Source organism: Danio rerio, chromosome 5 (genome assembly GCF_052040795.2).
Source record: "Danio rerio strain M-AB ecotype USA chromosome 5, GRCz13ab, whole genome shotgun sequence".
Classification (NCBI taxonomy): Eukaryota; Metazoa; Chordata; class Actinopteri; order Cypriniformes; family Danionidae; genus Danio; species Danio rerio.
Window position 1 is genome coordinate 70,219,421 of NC_141025.1, and position 13,330 is coordinate 70,232,750.

At 33.6% G+C, this 13,330-nt stretch overlaps 1 protein-coding gene across 14 annotated transcripts in view; it reads right to left on the minus strand.

Moving 5' to 3' along the window:
- The window catches only part of specc1 (sperm antigen with calponin homology and coiled-coil domains 1), a 183,929-nt gene that overhangs the window by 125,053 nt on the left and 45,546 nt on the right, over nt 1–13,330 (minus strand). For all 14 annotated transcript variants that reach the window (XR_015491977.1, XM_087254399.1, XM_087254400.1 and 11 more), the window contains 2 exons: nt 12,567–12,762; nt 10,245–10,371 (listed from right to left, as the gene is read on the minus strand). Coding sequence is in view for 13 of the 14 variants with exons in the window: in XM_087254399.1 (XP_087110525.1) it covers nt 10,245–10,371; nt 12,567–12,728 (289 nt within the window). In the remaining variant the exon portion in view is untranslated. The remainder of the gene's footprint in view (nt 1–10,244; nt 10,372–12,566; nt 12,763–13,330) is intronic.

Below are 13,330 nucleotides of genomic sequence, written 5' to 3' on the forward strand. Positions count from 1 at the left end.
AGAGAGAGAGAGAGAGAGAGAGAGAGAGAGAGAGAGAGAGAGAGAGAGAGAGAGAGAGAGAGAGAGAGAGAGAGAGAGAGAGAGAGAGAGAGAGAGAGAGAGAGAGAGAGAGAGAGAGAGAGAGAGAGAGAGGTCCTATGGCCGAGAGACGCTGCTTGCATGAAAACTGCTTCAGTTTAACAGTTGTAACAGGGGGAACAGTAATTAATTTAATTATTAGTTACTGAATAAAATATCGCCGTTTATTTATAGCGCCGTTATTTCCACCACTGCAAACGCAAACTATTCTTGGTTTTATTTTCCTACTTATTAGAGTGCCTCTCCTTTCATTTATTCAAGTACAGAAGTCTCTATGCTTTTCACTTCATTTTTATGAGGGAGTGTGAATTATTAAAGTTATTAAAGGGGGTGAGAATTATTATCGTATTGTTCTTTTTGTGTTTTTTCTTCTTTCCCTAATTCCTGAATTTACTAAGGTTATATAAAATCTCTCCACCCTTGGTAAATAAGCTCGGCTCTAATCTGCACTCCTGTAGCTCACTCAGTCAGAAACAGAGGCAGAACAAAGCCTCTGTAAACTAAACTGATCTGTGCCCACCCAGACCTCTCACTGACCAAACACAAGCGCAGGGTTACACTGTTCGAATGTTCTAGGTTCAGTACAAGCTGAGCTCAACATTTTCAATTACTTCTAAAAATAAATGTTGGGTTCATCTTTCGGTGTAGAAAAAAGGGGCTGGAATTTAATAGGGCAAGGCATTCCAGGGTGTTACAAACACAAAACAGCAGATACACTGTTTAAAGCACTCATTTTTTTTTTCATTCAAAAAAAAAATGTTTATTTGAGCATATCTCTAAGTTTATTAGGGGTCAAACAGCTTTATCAGTATTAAGATTGATGTGCTTCTCTAATAATAGTTAAATTCATGTATTGTCTTGAAAAGCTGGCTTAACTCCCTCAGTTGCTTAAAACACATTGCTTAAAACACGCAGGATGTATGAAACAAATCTTTGTGCTCAAACAAAATTAATTATGTAGGCTAATTGATATATGTGCAGGCAACACGTTTCCTTATCCACAAAAGAGTGAAAGTGAAAGTAAAGGCTGAATGGTGGAGGCTCATTCTCTCATTCTCGCGCTGCAGATGCTCTGTTTAACTGTTTTCTTGCTAGTGAAGCGTGCAGTTTTTCCACTTACAAAGTCTGCCATGTAAAAAGCAAATGTGCCATGGTGCGATGCAACTGACTCTGAAAGGGAATGGGAGATCAGACTCTTATTGGTTTATTCTCAAAACACACCAATAACTCATTAAGAGAATACTCTCAACCCTGTTAGACCATGCGCCGCCGTATTTTTCCATCCTTAAAATAGCAAAAGTGGATTCGGATACGCCCTTAATGCTTTTGCGCCCTGCGCTTCAGACTTTGTACCTAGATCGTTAAAATAGAGCTCATAGTCACACCTTGTTAGTGCATGTTCTATTGTTTAATGTACAAGAAATGTTTCAATGAGATTTGAAAAGCAGAAAATAATAATTATGTATTTTACAACTGATCAAATGTACTACTTTCAGTAATTTACGCAATGCAATAGAGGTCATATATTATGAAATCACAATAAACAAATATCAGATAATCAAGAAATACATTTGTCAAAGTCTGTTACTTTTCTATCATAAAGTATAAAGTTGGAAAAGTATATTACATTTACAATATTTTATTTTCCTTTTTTTATAATTAAATTTTATGTTCATCTTAACATTTTAATGCAACTCATTGTAATTGTATTTGTAATGTATTTCCAAAAAGAAATATTATAGTATTAAAAATTATATAAGCATTATTAAAATGCTATAATTTGGTAAATCCTCAACACTGAGTCATACACTTAACATGTCTGACAATGACATAAGCACTAATACATCCAGCCCAATTCCCCATCTAAGCATTCGGTCTTTAACAGATCTCAGAGCTTTATCAAGTACTGTCTATTGGAAATGGGAGTGTTAATTAAAAGACAACAAAAGAGGAAAAACATGTGACCAGGTTGTCCACTAGCCCTTGCAAAGACATTATTTATAGAGAGGAGACCATGTGCCTCTCGCTTCACTTCACTTTTGAGACCTAACAGCAAAGGAAAACGTTCTTAAATAATTGATGAAGCCTTGCTATGGCTGGCTAAGGTGGCGTGAGCTTTAGTTATATACTGTAGTTATATTCTATGGCTTTAGTTACATACTATAGCTGTGATTGATAAGCTTCTATAACCATTTTTTATTTGTTTATCCATATCATATATTTTTATTAATGCCATGTCAGCAACAAAGGCTATTTTCATAGCAAAAATGTCTCATTATTAAATATACAATTAAAATCACAAACAAATGAATACATAAATTAGATACGGTTTTTATAATAAAAAAATAATAAAAATTCATTTTTCCCTGGTGACACTTTGTTAAATATTTCCTTGGGTGAGTTTACTTCATTAAAAAAACCTTCTGCAGTCATTAAATGCAGGACAGTCTAAAAGAATGTTTTATAGTAATAAAAAAACATGGTCTAATAGGACATCTGGTAAAAATACCTTAATCAAAGCTAGTCTTAAAATGTATTAAAGGTGCCCTATAATGAAAATCTGCATATACCAAGGCATAATAAAATAATAAAAAATCAGTATATGGAAAAGGGCATACTGTGATCCTCAGACACCACTGTTTCCTCGTCATGTAAATTCCACAAGTGTAAAACACCAGTGGACAACGAGCAGTCAGAAGACAAAACAAACTGTGACGAGACTCGAGGGCCATGCATTCCTCATTTGCATGCTTGCCTACTTTAGGTCATTCATCCGGACCTTATGAGCAGTCGTGTCATCAAGAATGCATAAAAAACTCTGAAATCATTAATATAAACGCCTCAGACTGTATTTGATAAGCCAAACATTTATTAGTGATACAACAGTAATAATTTTCCTCCCTCAGTTATTTTAAGCATATATTTTACTTACTACCTATGTGGGACTTATTTTGAAAATGCAAGCCCCAAACTGTTTACTGTGCATTACTAGAGCACGAGGCATGTTCAAAATCGCTTCAGAACACAAAATGCAATTACGTTTTACACATTTATTCATCTTCACACTGAAGAGGCATGAGGTATGTTTAGTTACATCTTTTGTTAATTTATCACATTTATTGTGATTTTTGATGCATATGTTTCAATAAGCACGTGCAGGCTTCTGAATCGTGTCAAATCACTCAGCTCAACTGTCATATGTTCATGCAAAGGTTGATAGTAAGTCCTGGCTGCTTTCTTTGACAATATAGCTTCGAAACAAAACGCGATACATCGCAATTCTCTTTTTTCAAGTTTAATTATGGTTTAACCTTTATCCACAACAGATCAGGTGAGCAAAACAGGATAATGTTACCCTGATTGTGTTTATATTTGTCCGTGCTCTGTGTGTGTGTCTGTAAGAGCGGCATGTCAGAGCGGAGCTCATTAATAATTACAACACGAACCATATATGGTCAATCATGGACCTTCTGATTGTATTTTATGGAGTAATACAAAAGCTTATTAAACCTTCTGGAGATTTTTCGAACTTACCGAAGCTATAAACCTACTATGTAGATATCAGAGAACAATTTAACTTATTAAACCAATGCAGTATATGGCACCTTTAAAAATCTGTTTGAAAATTCAGGTTGCATTTCATACATTTTATTCCTCTTGTATCTGTTTTTAATCAGATCATTTTACATCACCTACGTTAAGTCAATTTTTAAATCATTGACTTGAAAGTGGAAATTCCTTTAAATTGAATATCTCGGTTTAGTATTAGACAGACCACAAATCCTCTGATAAGATGATCTGATTTATCACATTATTTAATAAGTATTATAATAATGAGAGAAACATGACAATGAGAAGACAAAAGAGAATGAAACGATAACAGACTTCTAGCAAAAATGTCTAATACTACCATAGCCTGCAGACAGATTATTTATGATTCATTTTCTTGACTCATATTTGACTCGCATTCTAAATTATTACATAACTACACAGTGAAGTGTAAAATCTGCTCTCCTACTTTGATGCTTTGAGTGGTTTCATCAGCATCGCAAGAAAAAAATATCACACCACATTTCCTGTTTACTGGTTGTCAAGTGGTGAATAATAAATATTATGCATTGTTAAAACATCAGACCACATTTCCTGTCCACTGCATGGCATATTTCAATTTGTGATTAAACAACAAAGAAATTAGGACTGATAATGAACCAGATATTTTGCAAAATGCACATTAAATTTGCACTTTTTTAAAGATACAACTACTTTTCACATATTTGCATATAGTTAGTACAAAGACCCACTACCATTCAAACTTGTGGCGTTAATATGATTTTAGGGAATTTTCAATTGGCTACAGAACAACCACTGTTATCTAATAAGTTGCAGTAGGTGATTGTCTTCACAGACATTTTTTGTTTGCGCTGGTTGAAAGTCTCTTCACATTCCATTAGTAAAGATTGAAGTAAATTATTTAAATGTATTTATATGTATTTTTATCTTCTGGGTGAGGCATAAGACTAAAAAATGTTAATCAAATTAAATTTTGTTGGTTTTAGATTCACATGGGTTCATTTTTGAATGACAATGCTCCCTTTATTGTTTGGGCTGAAATAGCATGCAAGTATGACTTCGTAATAAGTGTAACGCCCGATTCACACAGGGCTTCAGCGTCAATGCTTGACAGAGGGCGTGTCTGAAGTTGGGGCTGATGTGATCATCATAGCAGCATCAGCCAATGAAATTAGTCAGCAATCAGCTACTGTCTGAGCTGGTGCATTTGCATACAGCGATCCGATTGGCTCACGCTTCCATTTGTGCTTGAAAAGTTGAGAAAGTCCCAATTTCTGCAGCAAGCAATGCCACTGAAGCAGCGCTGACGGATCCACAATGCAGTTCGGCAACGTCTGAAGTCACCCATTCTAAGTAAATGGGAAGCATTGACGCTGACGCCCCTTTCACATGGGAACCTAAACCCCGCCGGACAAGCACCAAGCATAAAGTAGTCACTTTAGGACAAAGAGTGTGATAGAGTGAGACCAGCAATCCTTGCATGCATGAAATATTGCACATTATGAAAAGTTTAGCTTGCTACACAACTGAAAACATACTACATATAACACAGGTTTTCGTTTGGAATTGTAATATTATGAAGTACTGTAAAGATTTCTAAATTGCGAATGGCATGATCTAGTCTGTCATCTTTAAAGTGCGCGCGTTTGTATTTTCAGGAGGTATGGCTTTGGATGGCAGGAGAGGGACTGTGTTTCAAAGATATAATGCTAACCGGTTAGCATTTTGGCATCTTCAAATTAACTACAAAAGTATCTTGCAAAATAACTACAAAAAATATTATATATTGTCAACAAAATTGTTAACAAAATAAATGAGTGATCAGTAATAGTAGTAGTTATTAAAACTATTATGTTTACAAACGTGTTGGAAAAACCTACGTTAAATAGCACTTGGGGAATATATGAAAAAGAGCTGAACTTTACAGAAGTTCAAATAATTCTGACTTTCTATTAAAATGCACAACAAACATTTAATCTAGTAATAATAGTTCACAATATTACAGTTTTTACTAGGGGTGTAACAGATCACAGTTGTTCTGTGATTCGTATGGATCACAACCCACAGTTCGTACTGCACTTGACCCACAGATTAATATTTTTTTTGAACTTGTTGGTTAATCCAACATTTATAACAATTGCAGAGAGATCGCCTTCTGTGTCATTTAAATCACATGTATGAAGGCATTTTGGCTTCCCAGTAAAATATAACGATAATAGAAAAAGTTGTGGTGCATGGGACCTACCTAAATGCTTTCTTAGGTAATAAATTAAAGGTGTTTTCAGTCACCGTTTGTTTAGCCTGCATTAATGCATTGAGTGTAAAGCTGCACAATTAAACATTAAAAGATGGTGATCTCAATCTGCATTCATACAAACAACCATCAACATTGTCACTACATAGGTCTTCAGAAATGATACACCTACAGTATAATGAAAAAGTTTTATGTGTGTATTGTTGAATGATTAATTGACAATGAATATGACGTTGTACAAGATGATAGATTTTCATTTTTAGCATTATCAGCAACAGTAGCTAAGATTATTCTTTGTATTGAATACTTCTTTTTTTTCTGCTGGTTCTTTCTTTATTTTTATTTTTTATTAAAATTACAGGTTCTAAGTTCTGATTGTTGCAGTGATATGCTTGTATAAATGGAAAGCAAATGACATTCATCTCCTCTCTTTTTTTGCTGATTCGAAAAATGGTCCGATCCGTGACTTATAAAAACATATGTGATCTGAACTATGAGATTTGCGATCCATTACACCACCAGTTTGTACTATTTTAAATCAAATAAATGCAGCCTTGTTGAGCCCTAAATCTTTCAAAAACAAACTCTTCCCAACTTTTGAATTGAATTTATGTCTTTTATTCTCTTTGTCATTTTCTCACCAACCTCATTGAGCAGGTTAGCACCTCCTTTAATTAAAACAACCAGCCGAGCATCACATGAAGTACAAAGAATTCTGCTACGCCCTGATGCTGGTATTTTACCACTGAGCCAATCCCACTGAGGTCATGCCACCAGGCAGCATTCCTATTCATCATGTCTATTCAGCTCGCATCTTTCTTCTGGACAACTGAATTGATCAATGCAACTGACACTCAAGTGCAACGACATAGACGTGCTTCCATTAGCGAATAAATTAAATATGGCACTGATCTTGACACATGCACTCTACAGAGACAATCCGTCAAATCTCATATTTTCTCATCTTATGATTTTTCCAAGCACATCAAAGCCTTTTTAATGGTTGTTTATTTGTCTCCATCATCTAAAACTCAAAGTTAGATAATTTTTTAATAACATTCTGTTCTTTTCTGCTGCAAAAGACATCTCTCATTGTTAAAGTCTAATTGAATGAACATTCTATTTTGTTTTAAGTGTAGCAGCATAACCAATACAACATTTCAGCTTAAATGGTGATACATCTTTCACAGCCAATCATTTAACTTTTTTTATACAATATAGAAAGTAAAAAAAACACAATGTTAAAAAATAAATAAACAAAGTTAATAATAACAATAACAATAAAATAAAAATGTAAACAATATAAATAACAGAATTTACACAATTCGGGGGAGGTCAAATACTCACCTAAGTCAAACTCAATATTAACCCTTAAGTATGTACTGTTGGTGATAATTTCATCCACTTTGGGGTGATTTTGAGATGACATATTTTCAATATAAAAAGTAATTGAGGACTGGATTTTTTAAAAACCTTTTATCATATTTTACATCCATTATAACCAAATTTTTTGGATTACAAAATCATGACACTATACAATCATGCATTTTTGATTTTTGGTGGTTTTCCCTGTTGGAAAGAGGTCTAATTTGTCATTTTTACTGTTGATAATCTGTTTTACTGTTTTACTGTTGCGTAATTTATGCACCATCAAATGTGATTATAATGGAATTGAATGGGGCAAAAACAGCCACCAACAGTATATTAGCAAAAAAATTTAATTTAACTATGCATCAGAGCCAAATGATACAGTCCACATTACTTTTTATATAAAAAAAACAACATATTTAGTTTTTTTGTTTTTTTCACCAAATCAGTGACCTAATTTGTGAACTTAGCAATTAAAGAGTAAAAATCCTGCAAATTTTCTAAACAATTTAGTAGTTTTGATCAGTTGGAGTTTTGACTGAGGTTTAATAAAAGATTTTTTAAAAACTGACAAAAAAAAACTTGGAAAAAAAATGTATCTAATTCATTTTTACAGCAGTTTAATTCAGTGCATTTTTTCATCCCGAACATAACAAAAGGATGGTCAATTTGAACAGTGCACAAGAGTTCATTATTATTAAATCTTTGTCTAAGTCTGAAGAGTAGACTGTGAGAGAAAGCTTACTGGTTATTGAATTAGAAAAATGCGTACCTTGCAGATTAAAACCAAGCAGCAATTATTTTATGCTTGTACAGTATCTCAAGAGAGTGATCTTAGATATTCAGTCCAACTGTCATTGAGTTCTGTCCATTAGTCAACTGATGCAATGAAGACAAACACAAATGAGTCAGAATTAATGCAATGTAGGGCAGCAAATGATGCATAGGGTTCTTCAGGATTGCAGAATGGTCTCTTGTGGCCCTCTAGAGGTAATCAGCTGCACTGATGCACTGACCACGATGCAGTGGTTTAACAATTCATACATTAAAGGGATAAAGTAAATAATAATAAAAAGCAAAGTTTACTTATTAATTTCCACCCAAAATAATGTTTTTAAAACTATATTATATCATTTATTTCTTCAGCAAAACATAACATTTAAAAAAAATTATCTGAAGACAATTCTCACTGAAACAATTTGGTTGCTTTCTTTATAAATACATTTATTTTGTGTTCCACATAGAAAAAGCTATACAGGTTTGGGTGAGTAAATTATGTCAGGAAATTTTTGGGAAGGTTTAACTATTCATTTAACATCATGTATTATCAGGTGACATTATATTTGTTCACATTATCTGATCTCATAAAATCTAACTCAAATGACATTAGCGAGGCTCTATTTTTCCCTTTATCAAACAATTTAACTATGCGTTAAAGATCATGTATAATCAAGTGACAGTATATTTACAGTACATTTACATTATTATCTGATCCCATAAAATCTTAATAAACTCAATGACATCAGCAAGGCTCTATTTTTCCCTTTATCAAATCCTGTTACTTGTATCATGCTATTTTGTGCAATGGGAAGTATTATATTTGTACTGTGTATAAACAGCTTTGTAATGAAAAGTGGACATTAACACTTAAGGTATTAAGTCTAAGACTGGAAAATGTTTGTATGTTTAATAATTCATTTAAATGCAATGGTATGCCATGATTTTTTTAAATGAAGGAATTACTGTTTTTAATAAAAAATAAATAATAATAATATATATATATGTATGTATGTATATATATATATATATATATATATATATATATATATATATATATATATATATATATATATATACATACATACATACAATATATATATATATATATATATACAATATGTAATATTGTAAATAAAAAACAAACATTTTAAGGTCAAAACTATTAGCCTTCTTTTAGCTATATTTTTTCGATAGTCTACAGAACAAACCACTGTTATACAATAACTTGCATAATTACCCTAATCTGCCTAGTTAACCTAATTAACCTAGTTAAGGTTAATTAGTCTTGAAAACTATCTAGTCAAATATTACTTACTGTCATCATGGCAAAGATAAAATAAATCAGTTATTAGAAATGAGTTATTAAAACTATTATGTTTAGAAATGTGTTTGAAAAAATCTTCTTTCCATTAAACAGAAACTGGGAAATATAAAAATAGGGGGGCTAATAATTCAGGGGTCATAATAAGCCAATGGTACAGAAATTGACAATTCACCAATGATAGCAGAAGAGAAGAAAAAAAATGATCTGAGCACATGACTGCACACATGATATCACACTCCATGTGATACTCCACAAAGGATCATAATGCAGAACATGTTGCTTGTGCTGAAGGGCAGTTCACACACTCTTGTAAATAAAAAGTGAGATGTAGGCAGTGGGTAGGGAAAACAAGGATGTGAGACAATGGTTAAAATGAGTGTGTATTTAGAATGCAGTTGAGGCGTTACAAAAAATGCTAGAAAAAAAGCGCAGTAGTCAAAACTATCAGAGAAAAACAATGGAATAATTGTGCAAGAAATGGAAAAGTACAAGTTTATATTTGAAATGTCAGTTCTTTTCTTTGTTAATGATATCAACCACACTGTAAAAACAATCCATGAATTAGCAATACTTCATGTTTTGTGAAATTCAAATTGTCTTCAATTTGAGTTGATCAGTACAACTGTCCACATTTTTGCGAGAAAATATTTTGTGTTTCTCTTTATTTTTCAAATTATTTCTGAACATATATAATGTTTAACACAAGTTTGTATACAATGTTTGTCTTCACGTATCAAGATATTTTTGTGCTGCACACAAGATATCAATTGTACTTCAGGTTATTGTATACTACTGGAAACTACTGCAGATTTTGTGATTAAGCTTAAAGATACTTTCTACGATTATTTGAAAGATGAAACAAATTCCTACTTGATGCGCTGCGTGGTCGGTTGTCTGTAAGCTCAGCGATGGCTCCTGTGGTGATGGTCTTCTTGATGCGGGACACTGAACCCAGGACAGGTTTAGCAAGAGCATCATCACTGCTTGCCCTCTTTATCTACACACAAAAACAGTGAAACAGCTGCGATTCATTTTGTGAACTGCATTACATGAAAATGTGTTTTGTTCCTTTCAGTTTTTAGTCATGTCTGTTCCCATAAAGGACATCTAAAGACAAAATGTAGCTTTTTTTCTCAAGGAATATATGAAGAATGTAATACTCCCTTCTCACTAAAAATAGAAATGATGACAGCTTTTTATCATACGAGTAACATAAATGTCATTATTTTGATTTAAATACAGTGAATCTATTCTAAAATTATTTAAGTTTATTAATGAGTAGATTAACAGGCATTAGGAATGCAACAATTAACCAGTTTCACTATTAACCGTGCTTTAATTCAACAATGTTAATTAACTGTAATTAATCGTAAGATTTTTCAACACCATGTTTCTCCACAGAAAAAAAACAGCTGCAACTAAAAGTAACGCCAACTGTGCGCTAGTTGAAAGTTCCGAGCTTGTACACCAAGGTAAATAGCCACACACACTGAATTAAAGGCAGATTTTAACTATGGTTAAAGCTATTAACTAAAAGCCATTCATTTATCCCATCTTTTATGCGCTCAAGTTCGCTATTTCCTATGGAGACGCATAGCTTGCATGCACATATTGGCGGCAACATGCACGCGGCATGACGCGCTCATGCCTTCCAGGGATGCACTAGGGATGCAACAATACAGTTAGCTTACGGTTCAATACATTCCTCGGTTTTTTAACATGGTTTTCGTTTCGGTTCTGGTGGCTTGACAGATAAGTGTTTTTTTGAGTTATTCTATGCTTAGGCAATAGGAACAGTAAGAGGTTAAGGAGAAAATAAATCAAAATAATTTATTGCAATACTCATTTATTTTACTTAAAAGCCAAGAAAAGTATACTAGTTCCTACTGTACTGTATAATTAAAAAATTAACACCGAAATCTCACAGCTGCTGGTAGCCCATGTACAAACTGGGGAACACATATATTCCTACATTTTGAAAATAAACATAAATAAACCATCTTAATTAAACTTAACACTGCCTTGGTTATTTTTATGTGTCTTTCGGAACCAGTTGGGTACAGTATGTTTGCTGGAAGGATTCAGCGAGGGATTGTTGTTTTTTGGAGGACTTTATTACCTTCCCTCCTGCCTCAGACAGTGATACTGCTGGGTGATGGCGCCGCAGATGTGCAGTCATTTTTGAAGTGTTTTTGTTTGACTAGGCTATACGTGTAACCCAAATGTCACCACACCGCAGATTTGAAAGACGCCGGCGCTTCCTCGTACTGTTGCCTCACTTCACTGCTGCTCGCCATGTAAAAGTGTGGAATGATGGTCAAGCGCCCCCTAACTTTAGAGCATAGTGATTGAATATTCACTCGCGGGGAGGAGTTTCCTCATCTCAGCTCGTAGACTTACAGGCACACACAAACAGTCAAATCGAAGAAAACACACATAAATTATGTAAATGTAAAACCGGAAAAAAAAAAAAAAAACGCAATTTATAAGCACATATTTAACCGTGGATGTCGTACCGAACAATTCAAGATTATATTGAGAATTGTGGCATCCCTATTGCGCACCACGAGTCACATGACAAGAACTGACCTTTCAGCTTACAGTACTTTTTATGGAATATACACATTTCCACTCCAAAGAGAAAAAATACAAAAGGAAAACACCAAACAATTTTGTAACAGTCAGAAGTGCCTTTCAGACAGAGTTCCAGCAGTTCTTGACTACATTTGTTTTCTTTAAAAGGGAAATACTAAACTAATATGTAGCTTAGATTTACATTAGACAAATCTCATTTTTTATTTATTCTTATTTTTATTTATTTATTTATTCATGCATTGTTCTGTCATTTATTTTCAGTGTAAAATTATTTATGCTTAAATGCCAAAACCAAAAATGTTTAAAAATGGACTATTGTTTAATTTTTTTATTATTATTTTGTGCTGTTTTAATTCTTTACTGAATTAAGCAATAATTGAATGATTTTCCAAACCTGTAGTGTTTTGAAGTTAATAAATACATAATAATCGTAATAACTGTGATCCCGTAAAATGGCTTGCAGGCATTTTATTGTTTGCATCACTTTTGTTCAGCATTCTGTAGTTTTCCATTTACATGTGCTGATAACATGCTATGTCAGTGATTCATAATTTCTCATTCTTTCCACTGTCATATTAAATAAGATTTACAGCTCACCTTGCTGAGTCGCAGGTCAGAGGCGATGGTGCTAGACGACCTGGAGGTCTTCATCCCGATGTTGCCAGAGTATGTGCTTTGTGAACTGATGGTGGACAGCTTTGCACGCTCCTGGGCACCCATCCTGGGCAGCGCGGCCTTGGCGGTGCCCCCTTTTAACATTGTCCTCTCAGTCCTTCAACTCTAGCTACTTGTTCTGTGGGCAAAGCAACAAGAGGAAGCAAAGGGTCAGAGACAGATTGTTTAGTTTATTGTTTAGATCATAACTCAGGAAATTGTTTAATCCCTTATTAAAATTTTTAAAAATGAAACAAGCGCTGCTCTTTTACCTTGCAGAATCTGCACCTACAGAATTCAAAACACCCGTAATTGCAAAACTCAAAATCAGCCTATTCTAACCTGTGTATTTAATAAACATGTTTCCTAATTCAACCATAAATTAGCCATTTTTATTTACTAGATAAGATATATTTAATATTACAAAAACAACTAGAGTGCAGATTTACTAAATATCATCAGGTAAGTGCAATCACAAATGTCAATGATTTTATACCACAGTTCAACAAGAAGCAAATATTAGGCGAGTTATATATTCTGATTCAATCGATCACTCATTAAGACAAGGATTTGCATACCATGTTGTTTTCAGGATCAAACACCCCCGTTTTTCTTATTTTTGAGATGGAAGTAATTTGTAACAATAAATGAAAGAGCAATTCTGGAATAGTGATGTTTACTGATTACTCGTGACTTGGGCCAGAGAG